This window comes from Sceloporus undulatus, chromosome 1, assembly GCF_019175285.1.
Source record: "Sceloporus undulatus isolate JIND9_A2432 ecotype Alabama chromosome 1, SceUnd_v1.1, whole genome shotgun sequence".
NCBI lineage: Eukaryota > Metazoa > Chordata > Lepidosauria > Squamata > Phrynosomatidae > Sceloporus > Sceloporus undulatus.
The window spans coordinates 138637455-138654172 of NC_056522.1; the positions used below are offsets into that span (position 1 = coordinate 138637455).

The window sequence follows — 16718 nt, forward strand, 5'->3', positions numbered from 1 at the left end:
CTGCCCAAGAGGAGTTCTTACTCATTTCTAGCATTTCTAGGTTGGGAAGAGGTTAGATTCAGGACAGTTGATCTAATCACAGCATAGTTGGCTGATGGCCACCTGGACCAGTTAGTATCACACACTTAGGCTGCAATTCTCTAAAACATAACCACCAGTAAGTCTCAAGTGAGTTTGATGAGACTTGTATCTGAGTAGACATAGGGTTGTACTGGAATGTTCTTACGCTTCAGAGTTGAACCTCATCTCTGCTACTAACAAGTTGATTCATGAATGAACTGAGAAAATGAGGGGAGGTGACAGTTTCAAGGAAGCATACATACATCCAATATGTGATGGAACTGAATAATGGAAAAAGAACATAAAGGCAAAGCAGTTGACTGGGTAACACATTTACAAAATGAGGTTTGGGGCAATATAAAATGGTTGGAACCATGTAAAGAAGGCCTTAGCCACAGTACTCTTTGTCTCAGTGGAAAAGCAAAGCTGGGGAAGTTAACTATAGGAAAAGCAAATGTAATGACAGGCTGAAGCCATCCATAAACAGCCGGTGGCAAGATAACGCTTAAGGTCCCAGAGCATCATTCTACCACTGCTGAATTAGGTGTGGCCTCAATGCATAACTGCATTCATTCTTCCTAAAATTGACTTTCAGAGCTCTGCAAAAGGCACAGGTTTTGGACCGTGTAGAAGTAGGTGAGGGGCGTGGAACTAGATTGTTCATGCAAAACTGTTGTTTTACATTTAAGTGTTGTCTGTGAAATTCCACAACTGTCCATCTCCACTGTATGTGGTTTGTGTTTCCCCCAGTTCTTTTTTTTCTTAGTTGTGGGTAGAAGCACATGGTGATTGTATTGAACTGAACAGGATAGCACATGTTCCATTCTTCATTGTGTTGTACACTTGGTAAATCCAATAAGCTCCACAGATACACTATTAATTTTACATCATTTTCTTACTATTTTTAATCCTTAACACTTCAGGCAGCACTGATTCCCCTTGGTTTTATTTGGTTTCTAATATTTTATACATGCATGCTATGTGTTGCATAGTGCAAGAGTCCTCAATTGTTGTAGACCTAGCCTCTAAATATTTTCTTTGACCTTTCTCATTTTCAGACACATAAAATTAAATGTGATCATTCAAGTGGTATAATTGAGATGATCATGGACCGCTTTACTATTGAAAATGAAGGTACTTATACTGTCCAGCTCCAAGATGGAAAAGCCAAGAATCAATCTTCATTAGTTCTTATAGGTGATGGTAAGTTGCCGAATCTATTTGATGTCAAGTAGAATATATTTTAAATATTTCTGAATACCAAACCAATCAGATTATTTTTCCTAACCTTACTCCCTCTGTCCTCGTGTCTTTTTAAAGCATTCAAGGCTGTCTTGGCTGAGGCTGAATTCCAGAGAAAGGAGTTCCTGAGGAAACAAGGTAACATGAAAAACCATTGAGAAAGCTTTGGGTTTTGTTGCATGTGGTAAAAGGGAACATTCTGTGTTTCTTGTATGTGATAGAAAGGAACATTCTGTGAGAATAATATGTATCCTTAATTAACCTTGACAGTGATAAGCATTCAAATAATCAGTACTCTGGTCTTTTCCTCCCATGAAAGAAATCCATAATACTCAGTCTTTCCCTCAAATTGTCAAACTGTCCTTTTTCTGGTGTTACTAGCTGAATATCCTTTCAGATTAGTTTCTGAGATATATTTAAGCTGCAGTACACTGATGCAATAGCTTTAATATGTTTGAGTTTTCTTTTCAAAGGAGGTACCATTATCCTCTTCAGGGTAGGCAATGCAGCATAAAATAAATAAATGCTTGTGGTCTGTTCTCACAATTTTTCTGGAGACAAATCTGAAAAAGAGGAACTCATATACGATAGAGAAAATATGCCCCTAAATACAAGTTACAGCTATGCTATTGAAAGTGAAATGTAGCATTTGTCTGAATTAATTTCTTTTCACATAGCTTTTGCAAATACAGGGCACATCCATATTGATTGAAAAGTACTAGATTTTGTTCCTATTCTTTCTGATTTTATACTAGGTTAAAATAAACTGGTCCAGAGAGCTGATCATACTGGGAGATGACAGAAAATGCTCTGGAATAAACAAAACATGCATAGATCTTCAAAATAAAATTGGAAAGAACAGGAACAAAATCTGGGATTTTGGGTTGTTTTTTTAAAAAATCAGTTTAGATATGCCCAGTTTGTTTTTGCTACACTGTATAGCTCCACATGTGTCCTGTACATAATACCTTGACCTAACTACATTCACATTTTTTATGCTGAAAACAAAACAAACTAGTGACAGGTTAGCCCTTTGTCTCTCAGCTATGAAAGTGAATAGACTTACCTATGTTTTGCCAGAATCCTGTATGTCCCATTATGTCACATAACTTTACATATGCTGAACTATGTAGCATGTACATAGTTACATATAACCATACACACACACACACACACACACACACACACACACACACTATACTTACATCCACTTACTTTGGTGGACACTGCACCAGCATGATTTTGGCAATTACCTGTTCTTCTATGTCCCTCCCGCAAATTACAAAGGCAATAATTCTGGTTATTCCCATTCCAAAGTATGGATCTCTTTACCTGAAACCTAGCTGGGAACAGCTCTTGTAAAAAATATGGTGAACATACTGTATTATCTAGTTTCAACCAAAGTCTTACCACCACAAAGTTTGTGATCATGGATGGGAAGGAAAGATACTATTTGGTTGAATTTCAGAAGGTTGCTCCCCTCTGCTTGATTCAGAATGCACTGGGAGAAGGACAGAATAATTCTATTTATTTATTTATTTATTGTATTTATACCCAACATTTAGTCCAGTTTCTAAAAGTTGTTTTGCACATGAATATGTGTTACTTGCTTTCTTAATACCCGAATGTTCAACAGCACTTGATGGCTTTCTGCTGAATGTACCAGTTGATTCCACTGAGAGACTTGAAGGGAATGAAATAGAAAAGGTTTCCTTTTGATGCTCACTGAGGACCATGTGCACCACCACTATAAATCCCAAGTTTGACACGATTGAGTCTTTGGTGCTGCTTCACAAATGATAACGTGGCAAATTCATGTTTTCCACCTTGTGTACAATCGGCCCTTCTTATACACAGCTTTTTTATACACAGATTCAAGCACACACGGTTTGAAAATGTTAAAAAAAGTATAAATTTCAAATATCAAACCTTGATTTTCCATGTCTTATAAGTGATACCATTTTGCTATGTCATTATATTTAATGGAACTTGAGCATACACAGATTTTGTTATCCATGGGGGATCATGGAACCAAACCCTAGCGTATAACAAGGGTCCACTGTATAAGCTGCACAGTCAATCTCACATCATTATCCATGAGTGTGGTAGGAGCTTTAGGGGGTATTGACTTAAGAATACATCTGGCCCTACATTACTGGAGCTATTGACTGGTAGGACTGGTCAAAAAAGTAAAAATCATATTTGTTTATTTATTTTGTGATTAATTGATTAATTAATTAATTAATTAATTAGGGGCAATGACTTGATCAGGAGGTTCATTCCCCTTCTATGCTTATTAAATACTTGTAGTGACTGCATATTCTTCTTATTTTTAGGTCCTCATTTTCTGGAGTATTTGTATTGGGACATTTCAGAAGAATGTGAAGTGTTGCTGCTCTGTAAAGTGAGCAATCATTTCTTGATACATTTTTTATAAAACAATATTTTGGGAAAACAACTCCCTTTTTGATGGGACATAAATGTATGTAGTTGCAATGAGCAATGTTTCTGATTGAGCCCAAGATAGCAATTATGTGTATAGATACTCGATGGTAAGCATGTCTGCATTCACTGAGAACTATTCCTGAGTAAATATTCATAGGATTAGGTTCTGCTCTGCTTTGCAAAGCATGTGTATCATCACTAAATTATGGACCACTGAGAAATAGGAAGAATTTCTTAAGTTAGTATTATAAAAAACAAAACAAAAACAAAACAAAAAACATACATGATCAGGTCCTTCACAAACAACTTTTAGGCAGAAAAGATTAAGGCTAATTTCTTTATTTGTGGCCTGTTAAGAACAAATTGTGTCTTAAGATGCCCGGAACTTAACTTTTATAATTAGCAGGACTTGGAGAATCCTGTTTTCCACCTGCTCCACACGTTTAAGTCAAAGGGAGACAGATATGAAAATCAAATACATTTCACAAATAAATGTGCACGTTAGGAGAACTGTATTAAAACATGTACAAATTTCAGCACAGAAAGAAAAGAAATTGAATTACAAAACAAGGACGGGGAGGAAATGCTGGTGGAATTCAGATAAATTCAACAAGAAGGAAACAGAAAGATTTTAACATTCTTAGGACCATCAAAAGAACATTTTCAATCACTGTTGCCTCACTAACCCTATGTTGTCCAACTTCTCAGCTTATAACAGAAGTATATATCCAGAATAATTTAGTTTTCTTCATTACAGTGACAGCAGGCTATAAGACACAGTCGGTTCTGTGCAAAACCCACCTTAGGGAACCTAGATTTCTCTTTCAGTAGTACAGTGACCAAGATGCAGGAAGTTATATTGATAGATTCAAGAGCTTATCTATGCCCCAAATGATTTTTTCCTTCTTTCCTTTGACTAATATAACCCCATGCCTTCTCTCAAATTGCTTTCAGAAGTTTCTTCAGATTCTTAAGCAGTTTGTATTCCTTTGTTTGTACAGTTGCTCTCCACAGTCAGGATATTATGCCTCTATATGCATCACTCTGAAATAGTGTTATAGGCCACAAGTGTAATTTTGCTTTGTCCACTTTTAGTTAGATTTTTTTGCTCTGGTTATTGTTACTGCAGCTACAGTGCAAATAGTTCTTTGATGCTCCCTCAACAGTACTGACCAGTATCTCTGAATAGTCATAATCTTTTGTTTTCTTTGAAAACAATTGCTTCTTTCAAGATATAATGTAAATCCACTCATTCAGCAACATTTCACGTGTCAACCAATACACTATGTTTCAAGTATAAAGCATATATATACTGACACATTTGGATGAACATAACCTAGTAAACTGAGATATGAATGAACCTTTTGCACATGCATGCATCCTGTTCACTCCTCACTTTGCTCAACAGGAAGCCTTCAATTAAAATTTCATCCAAGTGAATAAAGTGTAGCTGTACATGTTGGAAAAAGTGAAACTATGAAAAAAACCTCCCAATGATGGTTTAGTATCTGGCTTCTTTCAAAGATGTTGTATAATTCTTTGGTTAAGATATAAATGAAAACCACAGTGAGGCAAAGACTGTCTGGTTGGTCTGCTGGGTTGTGCAAAGTTAGAAATCAAAAGAAAACATCTGTGGTATAACATACTTCGGAGACAAAGGGGACCCATTCATCCTAAACAGCACTATGTAGTGCTGTTATTCCACTTTAAATGTCATGCAGCAATCCTGGGATTTGCAGTTTAGGGAAGGGTATTTAGAAGTTTCAGACAGAGTACTCTAGTACTCAAATGTCTGAGTACTCTGGGAAGAATAGATAAAGTGGAAGAATAGGACCAAAACTGTGTAGTGTGAATGGGCTCAAGATCTCAAGTTCAATCCCCAGCAGCATCTCCAGGCAGGGTTCTGAAACACCAGCAAAATGCTAACAGTCAATGTAGACATAACTGAGCTAATACAACCAACAATCTGATTCAATCTAAGGCAGCTCTGTGTGTTCCTATGATCTCCAGACTATTATCTGTGTAACTTTTAGACCCCCCCCCCCCCCCCGCTAAGAATTGCTGCCTACCTGAAGGCAGCAAATCTCATCTGATCTCAGAAGCTAAGCAGGATCAGGCCTGGTTAATATTTTGAAGGGACACTGCCAGGGAATACCAGGGGCCCGTTCACACTACACCATTTTAGCGCTATGATTCTGTTTTGACTGCCATGGCAGTATTTAAGGACTCTTGGGATTTCCAGTTTAGGGGAAGAGGCATTTAGAATTCTCAGCCAGAGAGATCTAGTGCCTCACAAAACTGCAAATTCAAACATTCCCTAGGATGAAGCCATGGCTGTTAAAGTAAAATCGTAGAATTATATTTGTGTAGGGTGAAAGGACCCTCTATATTATAGGCTGTATTCAGAATAAGGCAATGGCAAACAACCTCTGAGTTATTCTTGGCTAAGAAAACCTTATGAAAATATAGGGTTGCCATAAGACAACAGGTGATGGAACACATATACTTAGCCTGTGGGTTGGATTTCAAGCTCATTGATTTAAATTCATTTATTCCCAGATAGGTATACATAGAAATGCAACCTTAAATTTTTCCAAATATAATTTGTTTTAGTACTTATCCTGATAATTAGCAATCAAAACGGTTTATCACATTGTTAAATATTTATCTTGTGATATAAGATATTTATGCATCTCATTTAAAGGCATTATTAAAGGCAATGAACGTAACATGATAGAAATTAAAAAACAGAAATTTGCAGTAAAATAAAATCTACAGAGAATTAAGCCAGCAGCTGCTGTTCTGTGATATTCCAGTACATTCCAGAGGGAATAAAAATCTGAGAACTGTGAGGATGATTGGCTGATGAACTGAATAGGTAAAGAGTTTCAAATCAAGGGGCCAACACTGAGGATGCCATTCTTTGTGTTACCATCCACTACGAACCAAAGACTGGGCAGGGCCTCCAAAGTTGAATTTAATGGCCAAATAGACCCATATGGGGAAGACAGGTAGTCCATCAGAGTATGTCATTGCCTCTGATGCTTGATAAGGCAAGAAATATGCCTTATATGTTCAAGAAATATATTTCTCTCATGACATAATATTCTGATGATTCTGTTGTTGTCATTGTTCAGGTAGCAAATACCAAGAAGGAGACCTTTTTCAATTGGTACAAAGATGGAGCTGGACTTGAGCTTGAAGAGGCGCCCGATCTGCAGAAAGGAGTGTGCTGCTTCACTATTTCAAGGGTATGGTGCAATGACTCATAAATTAAAGAGTGGCATGCTTCCTTCCTAATATTTCATTGAATGGCTTAAGAGCACAGATGGTGTTATGTGCTGGCTCTTTCACCCATTTAGAACTCCCATTGTGTGTGATTTGATGATTTAGCCCTAAGCTTCTATTTGAGCTCCCTGTTGGTTGAAAGACTAAGCTTTTGCTTCTGTAGAATACATTTTAAAGAATGTTGAGGCTTTCCATCAGGCTGTCTATCTGCTTTACATTTGAGTTTAACTCTTTATGGGGTTTTCTTTTGTTTTAGCAGTTTTTAAATCTTCTTTGAATTCTAGTTAGGCAGGATGAAATGAAACAGCAAAAAAGGACTATCTTCATTTTGTTAGCACAAGGTACTGATAGTGCGAATAACATATTAATGCATCCAGTAGAGTAAAAGAATGAATATTAATTAATCCTTGCATTTATTTATTTCAGGCAAAATCCAATAAATGTATGTTGCTTCAATTAGTGAAACAGGAAGGTGACAATTCCTTCTCTCTTCCCACATGCCCTTATGTTCCACATCTTTGCTCTGGATCCTCAATAGGATCCACTGCAGCAGATTTGAGTGCAGGGGGATTGTAGAGAGGGAAGGAAGGAAATTCCATGGTATAACTGAAAGTATGATCACACAACATTGGGTGGAACCCGCCTGTCTGTGAGAGCATGACCATGACAGCTAACAACAATACAATGGAATACATAGATGCATAAAAGAACATAATAAATGCAAGAAGGCAAATCATATAGAAAATATATCATAATATAAAATCAGATTCAATAAAACAATAAAATGGTGGTGAAATGTAACCAATGCAAAGAAAAGAAACAGAGATTGATAAATAATACCCTTCTCTACACAAATCAGGCTTATGCAATATGTATGCAGCTTATTGAGGCAAAACACTAGCTGCAAGGACATTGATTATATTTATGACAGCATATGAATTCCAAGCATGCTCAGATGAGAGAAACTTGGATAATCCCAAAACAAAAATAAAGAAATCTAAAGTGATTTACGTTTAGGAAACAGAGATGGATGTTGGTTGGGAGAGGGGGAAGAGGCAATGCAGAGTGACACAAGCACATTTGGTAAGTAGTAGAGATAAAATGAATATTTGAAATATTTGAAAAATGGTCCAAAAACAGAAAACACTGATGAGCAGGATTTTAGGGCCAGAACAGATGGCCCTGAAGGGGTGGCTTGAAGCTGCCCCTTCTGAAGATGGATTGGGGCTGTGGCAACCACACGCCACAGCCCCAATCTGTTTTGAAGCCAACCAAAAAAGGAGTGGCAAAGATTAACTCTTTTTTCGGCTGGCAAAAGGCCAGCTTTTCCAGCCCCACCAAAGCTCAAAGCTAGTTTCATGATGCCGTGGCAGCATGTAAAGGTCGAACCACCAGAGTATTATAAAGTTGCCCACATGTAAACAGCCAGGCTGGCTTCAAGGTGGCTTCTGGACTGTTCAGCTCCTTAGATAGGGAAAATCCTCACAGTCTGAGACTTCTGCTTCACAAAAAATAGTGTTTCCAGTAAAGAAAACTTGTTTTCCATGCAGGAAATGTTGTTTCCCATGCAATTCCTCCACATGCATTGTTTTGCACCAAATAAGTCCCAAATTATAAATGGTTAAAACTTTTTCACTAAGAGGAGAAAAATGGTAAAATATTCATTCTTTCCTGTGAGAAAGGAATGTATGAAAATGTACAGCCCTAAGTACCAGTAGGTAGAAGTGACTGCGGGTGATATTTGCCAATTTTAATTGTGAAGCATGGAGGCCTCATGGTGAAGTCCACTGGGAATTTCAAACGCTTTTTAAAAGAAAGATTTAGTGCATTTTGGTGATTGTCTATTCACCAACATACACTGGCTCCTCATAAGTGTAGGGGCCCAGAAAGCATGTAGGTGAGGTATCTGACTCTCTACTTGCTAGGAAACTTTGGAGATTTCTATGGGAAACATACTATTGGTCTTCCTCAGCACTCCATACCTGTATGTGTAATACCAAAATTAAAAGAACAAGTGTGTGTGTGTGTGAAAGTATATGCTTTTACAAATCATTGCTCTATAGGTTATTTTTATTAAAAAAAACACCACCCCAAACCTTAGGAGAATGTCAACTAGCCATGCCTATCATTTTCCTTTTGTTTTCTCACTTCCCACCATGTTTTTCCTTTCTGCTTAAAAACTGTTATAGATTTCCGGTTGATGCATGAGTCATGCCTCTAATTCCTGTTATTTTGGAACCAGGAAACCTTCACAGTGAAAGTGAAGTTAAAATACATAGGACATGCCCCCCTGCCCCACATGTATATGCAGGCAATCTTCTGTGGTCAGTAAGAGGTTTTTCTGGTCACCTTTGGTACATGAGAAGGGTGAATGAGGTGTTTTAAATTGGCACTTAAGTGCTATGATGGGTTTGACTGTTAGCCACCATTAGGGTTGAGAGGAAAAAACAATCTTTAGTTCCAAGTGGTTTTTGAGAAGGATCATTTTCCCTGATGTACCCACATACTTCCTTTGTCTCACTGTGCCCTTTAGATAAACAAGTTTGGTAGCTGTTCAAGTGGTTGGAACTCTGCAAAAGAGTTTAATTATTTCTTACCACTATCATAGATTCTCTGCATTATTTCTTGGGACACTTCAAGCAGAAGCAGTGATTCCTTTAATGTGCTATTAATGTACAGTACAAACATTTTGGCTGCTTGTTTCTATTTTCTTCTTCATTTCCCATTTTGTTTTATACATCTAGTCGGTTGCACATATGCTTATTTTATTTTTATTTTTTTAAAAAATGGCTTTTAGCTTCAGCTTTATAAAAAGGTATTGGGCAGCAGTACAGAATGAGAACTTTTATATTATTCAGCAGTCCTCTTGTGACGTGCTAACCTTTCTGATTCTATTTTTATTCAATATATGCGCACATTCTATGTATTGTGAGTCTATTATAATATGTTATTCCCACATGGTACTTTTATGTTTTAATTACCTCACTTGAGACATTTGATCTTTTGACTAGTTGCTCTTAATTTTTATAGTAGCTCTTTCTTGAAAGAGATGCTTCTGTTCTGCTTATAATAAGAAGAATTCACTGACTCTTAGCTTGATCCTAATTATAGGCATGATCTAGTCAAAGCTTAGCATAAATCCTATAGATTTCAGTGAAAAGGTAAAGTATTTACTTGCTTTGCTGTGCTAAAATGTAAGGAACTTAGAAGTGTTTAGTTTAACTGGATTATGTCCTAAGTTTATTCAGAAGTAAGTCACTGATTTCAATAAAATTTATTCTATATTTCCTCTAACTTCTATGGAACCTACTATAAAATCATCATGGCGCAGTCTCTATTGCTTGTTTAAAAAGTGGTCACAGTTACTTAGTTTTGATTCCAGTCCTATGTCCACTTACTTGGGAGTAAGCTACATTGGATTCGGTAAGTCTTACTTCTAAGTAAGTGTGTATATGAACACACTAGTTTTCAGTATTGAATCTTCAATTACCTTCTATATGTATGCGATGGGTATATGTGAAAACTGAGAAGGGAATTCTTTTAAATATAAGTGTTTTAATTCAACACTTATTTCTCTGGTCCTGTCTGCACTGGCATGGGGCAGCCTGGAGTATCCTGCCTCCAGAGCTACTTTGACCCTCTCTGGTAGCAAAGCCTTCTCTTCTGATTCCAGGTGGCTGACCACACATACATCCATCCCACTGAGTCATATGGCACACCCACCACTGCTTCTGGTTGCTTTGATCTAAGATCAGAGTGAGGTGCCCAATAATGAGCACATGGCTGGGTGCCTTGTTCTGACCTCAGAGCAAATAACTGGCAGCAGAGGTGGATATGCCAGGTGGCTGAGTGGGATGCATTTTAAACAGCTGCCCAACATGGGAATGGAGGCTCCAGATCTTGCCCAAATATCCAGAGCACCTAGTGAGATTTAAAAATCTGGTAAAACTCAGTTCTGGTGGTGAATGGGCTGACCATCATACAGTCTACTTACACGAGAAATGGGTCATGCATCATCTGGTCCCCCCACAGAGGGAACTGGGGGGGAGGCTGTTGTATTTGGCCCAGTCATACAGGGCTTCTGTAAAAATGAATAGTTCCTTCAACTTTACAAAGTTAGTTGTAATTTGGAGGGATTGAACATGCTGTGATTGCAATGGAAAAGCTTGAGAGGCAGCCTAGTTAATTTTAAGTAGTAGATTTAAGAGTATAAATGCAATAATTATCTCATGAACTGTGGTTTCATATCATTTCAGTGTCATCTCATGCAAGTTTGGTTTAATCAAAATTAAAAAAAAATCTTTCACATATGGAAAATGAAGCAAATAGTTAAAAAAGCTTCAATTCACTTAAGTTGCCTAACAAATGTGTTGTATTCTATTCCTAGCTGTCTAAAAAAGAGCAAGGTGAATATAAGGCAACACTGTCAGATGATCGAGGTCAAGATATCTCTGCTCTTGATGTGTCAGGGAAAGGTAAATCTTATTTTCCCCCATATACAAAATTGTATTATAATGCCAATATATTGTAGACATAAATGGTGTGAGTACATCATAACAGTCCTTTCAAGTGTGAGACATATGTCTTCTTGGCATCTCTCACAAAGTGTTTTGATCTTGCTCCTGATACTTCGCACACTTGTAAAGTATTTTTTGGGGAAAATAAATACAAATAAACTATCTGGGAGGTCTCTCTGTAGATACTCAAGCTGAGAGGTTTCCATGCTGCTTTAAACAGAGATAACAGCTAGAAGATCTGTTTGGCAAATGAAGTGTAAAATATAAGCTGCTGGATTCTAATTTTGTGTGCATCCACTGGTGCCACCATACAGAAGTGTGCAAATGTAAAAATCCTTCTTTGGCCAAATTTCTCATTTCCCCAACTGCAAATTGTTTCAGCCCACATTTACATCAGCAGCACAATTCTGCCAAAGGAAAGTTTTTGTAGAGGTTTTACTGAGTGTCAGGGATATAAATCTTCGTTTATTTTGAAAAATTCTTCAAAAGGTTTCTCCCTGCTGGGTGAGAACTTTTACAGCATTTTAAATATATTTTTGGACTTGTTTTGTTACAAAGCACATATTTGTGTAAAAAAACTTAATAAAGGTAAAAGTAAAGAAGTGATGCTGCTGATAAAAAATGTTGATCTTTTCCCTCTCACACTGGGGTGAGAAAGCTTGTGGTGGTAGACAGGTTTTAATGCATTTTTTCAACACACTGAGGCACACTTTGCTCACTGGAATGAGAAAAGGTACAAATCTTATTTAAATGCCAACCAAAATTATGCCTTTTAAAAACATCTTTCCACTTAATATAAAAATTTTGGGTCACAGTTTTGCAGTGGCAAACTGGATTGTATAATTTTGAAAAATTCAGATTTTTGCTTCTCCATTCAGTGGGTCAATTTTGGAAGATCTTACAAATATTCGGAAACATTCAGGATCCCCACTTCCCATGTTACTTTACACCACTACATACCATTTTTGGTACTGTTGCCTTTGCTGCTGTTTTAGAAATGCTCCCACACAATAGGGGGTTGGACTGGGTGGCCCTTGTGGTCTCTTCCAACTCTATGATTCTATGGATATTGTTAAGCTCCGATATTGTTAAGCACCAAAAGGTGAACACATTGCTTACCTGGTGTGAATTTTCAGATCCAAAAGTTGAAATGGTCTAATTTGCACTTAATCAAAGCCATGCACATAATTCTACCAAGACAAAACATGCTAGGCAGAAATGCTTATAAAAAGCAACAACAATAAACCCAGGTACTACTGAAATGGATTTCCTCCTGCCAAGAATGCTTTACCTGTGGATTCTTGCAATGGCATGGAATTGAACTAGATTACTCTTGGAGTCACTTGGCAGAGAGCTGAACTAAATAACCCCAGGGATCCTTTCCAACTCTATAATTCCAGGAGTCTATGAAATACGTACTATAGTATCATTATTTATCTGCATAATATTTTATCTTATAAAAACTATAAAACTATATTGCCCATACTGACAAGATATTTCTCTTTCTCTCTTCAGTGTATGATGACATGATTCTGGGATTGAGTAGAGTCAGTGGTGAGTAAATCTTCTTTCTACTTGATTAAATTTAAATAATCCATATCTTCTAAATGTGCCGTTAATATTCTGAAGACATTTTTGATTTTGTTAATTCACAACAGGAAAAAAGGTAAAATCGAAGGCTTTCATGGCCGGCGTCCATAGTTTTTTGTGGTTTTTTTGGGCTATGTGGCCATGTTCTAGAAGAGTTTATTCCTGACGTTTCACCAGCATCTGTGGCTGACATCTCCAGAGAATGCTTACCCAGAAAGGACGTGTGTGTGTGTGTGTGTGTGTGTGTATACATACACATACTGTGTGTGTGGCAGAAGCAAAATAGCAAAATCAGCACTCAGCAAATGCAAATGAGAAACCACTCAGGGTCAGGGGCTTTCCCAGCAGACAATGATCACCAGTTAGCGGACACTAATCCTCCTTTGCATATCCTCCCACCCTGAGGCCCTACCATCAACAACAGAACAATACACAGATTAACATGGGAATCACTCTTCCTTACCCAGGGTCACACAGTGTACATATACTCACTCTCTTCCAGTTCAGCATTCTCTGGCGAAACGTCAGGAATAAACTCTTCTAGAACATGGCCTCATAGCCCGAAACCCCCCCCCACACACACACACAAAACCAACCCCAAGAAAAAGGTATTTTACTACCTCTTTGGTTTTTGTAATATTTGGATTAGAAAACTGCCATCTATGAGGCCAGTGGTGAAGAATTGGTGCCCAGCAGAAAGAGGAATATTAAACTGATAAACAACATTTTAGATGGAAGTAAAAGTGCCACAACTTCACTATTGCTACAGTGGTATATGGGTACAGCCCCAGTGATCTATTGGCCATTATGCCTGTCGTGCCAGAAGTCAGTGACAGGGTGATAGTTGAGGTGCACTGCCACTTGGGAATAAGGCAGTTCCATGCCTCTGAGCTGGGCGCAATTCTACTACTTCCTAGGTGGTCCCCATGGGGAATGGTTGAGTAGTAGCTGTGTTCAACCCACAAAAACAGAACTTGTTCTATGCCACACCAATAAAGTTGTGACAAAGCACCATAAGCATTCCATAAGCCAAGGGCTGCAAGAGTGGGAAGGCAGTTCAAGCCTGAATGGGAATCTGGATTATATATGTTCCCTGGGAGTACTTAAGCTTCAGCACTGGTGCTTGGAAAGCTGACACCTCCCTGCTTCTTCCTGGGCTTTGGAAACACCACAAGAGCCCTTGGAAAGAAGACAACATGCTGCAGAGAGCATGGCGGCTCCCGGCTGCCTTGCAACAACTTGCTTGGTGCAGGTACTGGCTGTTAAGGTAGGTTTGGGGGTATTTGTGATTGTGACAATAATGTCATGATCATAAACATGAATACCAAACACTTAGAAATGTGCAAATCTAGTTATGCATTTGCAACTTTTCAACAGGATGCCAGCCATCATCATCATAATCAATAACAACATCACCATCCTTGCAGTTACATTGAGATTTTCAGACAATCAGAATTTTCTGACATTTCTCTCTGGCTTTTAAAGAAAAGCCTTAATAAACGTCAACACTCTCTTTTTCCTGATATTTATAATGGCATATGCAGATTACATAATAACCCTATTTCTTAAAAAAATATTTTGCCTTTGAAAAAAAGTATTAATTTGGCCTGTGAAAGTAGGAAAAACACTTATAACTAACTGGCACTTCTTTCCCCACTTTTAAAAAAGTGACTTAAATGTGGATTATGTTGGGAAAACGAATTAAATTAAGAAATTGTTGCTTGTTGTTTACATCCTGATGTGACATTTTATAACCTAAGCTCCAGATCTGAACAAAGGTTTATACCTGCAGGTAAATCTGCTTCTGAACTGAAGATCCACTGCACTCCAGAAGGAATAAGGCTTCAGTGTTTCATGAAGTACTACACAGAGGAAATGAAAGCAAGTTGGTATCACAAGTAAGTGACAAACATTGAACCCTGGGTGAATTTTGCCTGACATCCAGGGACAGAAATAAATATTTTGAAGGTGATATTTTGGGGAGACAAAATGTTAAACTTCTAGTACAGTATTCCTCTCTAACTTGCCTTTCAACAAACTCAGCAACCCCAAATTCTCAGGCAGGAAGCTATTCATAAGAAATGAGCCCATCCCTATTTTTCATACTGTCATCAGCACAGCTGGCAGCATGGCAAGCAAATCCCCAGTCAGCCCTGAATCATCCCAACACTTTGCATAGCAGGGAGCAAAAAACAAATCCTAAAGCCAGCATGCAATCATCTACTCATTGCACTGCAGGGAATCTAACTGAGTTTCCATCTAGAGGTCGGTTTGGTTCAGTGAGCTGAATATAAGATGGTAAAGAAAAAGCTAACTTACCAATATTTCACTCTTTTTCTCTTAGGACTTTATCATCATTAGGTCAGGTCACCTCATTTGGACAATTTTTTTAGTTAATCAAAGGAATCTAACCTTTATATTATGTTGCTAATGGAGGTACCAGTGTAGGGGGAACTAGTCAGAGGTTATTGATGTGTTAGCCACTGAGCTCTAGTGATTTCTGCATGGCAATGTATTTGGAGAATCAATCTCTCTCTCTCTGTGTCATGTCCAAGGGCTAGGCATTTCCTTATTCCTGTTCTGGTTGTATCATTTCAAAGCATAAATTAGATTCCCAGTGAGTCTGTAGGACAATCATCATTTGCAAGCCAATTCTTCAGTCACCAACTTCAAGCCACATTTTTCTAAATGTCTGGCAGTTCAGTGAAGGCTAGTACCTTCAATATCAGTAGATAGATCCACTCAAGTTTTAGTCTAAACTTGAGATGTTCTTTAGTCAAGTGTTGAACTCTATCTCTTGAATAGCTCTGTTAAAGTTCTAACTAGAATCCAGAGTGCTTGGTACCAGCTTCGGCTGATACGCCAACTGCGTCCCTGTCTGGACCAAAAGGACCTTGAAACAATAGTACATGCACTGGTAACCTCTCGTTTGGATTTCTGTAATGCGCTCTACATGAGGCTACCTTTGTACCAAGCCCGGAAGCTTCAATTAGTTCAAAACGCTGCAGCCAGATTGGTCGCGGGAACTTCTAGAACCGACCATATTACACCTGTACTAAAATCTTTACACTGGCTGCCAATTAGCTTCCAGGCGCAATACAAAGTGTTGGTCGTTACCTATAAAGCCCTACGTGGCTTAGGCCTGAGTTACTTGAGAGAGCGCCTCTCCCTACATAATCTTCCCCGTACCCTCAGAACAACAGGGAAATGTGTCCTTGAATGGCCAAAAGTAAGATTGGCACTAACACATCAAAGAGCCTATTCTGCAACAGCTCCAACCCACTGGAACGCGCTTCCGGAAAAGATTCGACTTAGCTCGACATTGGAATCCTTTAAGAAGGCCCTAAAAACCTATCTCTTCTGGATAGCATACCCTCCCGATTTGTAAAGTTGGTCCCTAACGGATGGATGAACTTTTTACCTAATGCCCGACTGCTGTTATATATCTTTTTTTTTAAAAAAAAATGTTGATTCTATTTTTGAAACTGTATGCATTGCTGTTATATTGTACTATGACTTGGATCATAGAGTTTTAATGATGTAAAAACCGCTTTGATCGGAAGGCAAAGCGGTATA

At 38.1% G+C, this 16718-nt stretch overlaps 1 protein-coding gene across 1 annotated transcript in view; it reads left to right on the top strand.

The window, feature by feature from the left end:
• MYOM2 (myomesin 2) overlaps positions 1-16718 on the top strand; it is a 103570-nt gene that overhangs the window by 79175 nt on the left and 7677 nt on the right. Inside the window, exons 26-32 of the mRNA XM_042446093.1 lie at positions 1119-1263; positions 1381-1440; positions 3639-3706; positions 6885-6998; positions 11423-11510; positions 13068-13106; positions 14935-15040. Coding sequence (XP_042302027.1) covers positions 1119-1263; positions 1381-1440; positions 3639-3706; positions 6885-6998; positions 11423-11510; positions 13068-13106; positions 14935-15040 — 620 coding nt within the window. The remainder of the gene's footprint in view (positions 1-1118; positions 1264-1380; positions 1441-3638; positions 3707-6884; positions 6999-11422; positions 11511-13067; positions 13107-14934; positions 15041-16718) is intronic.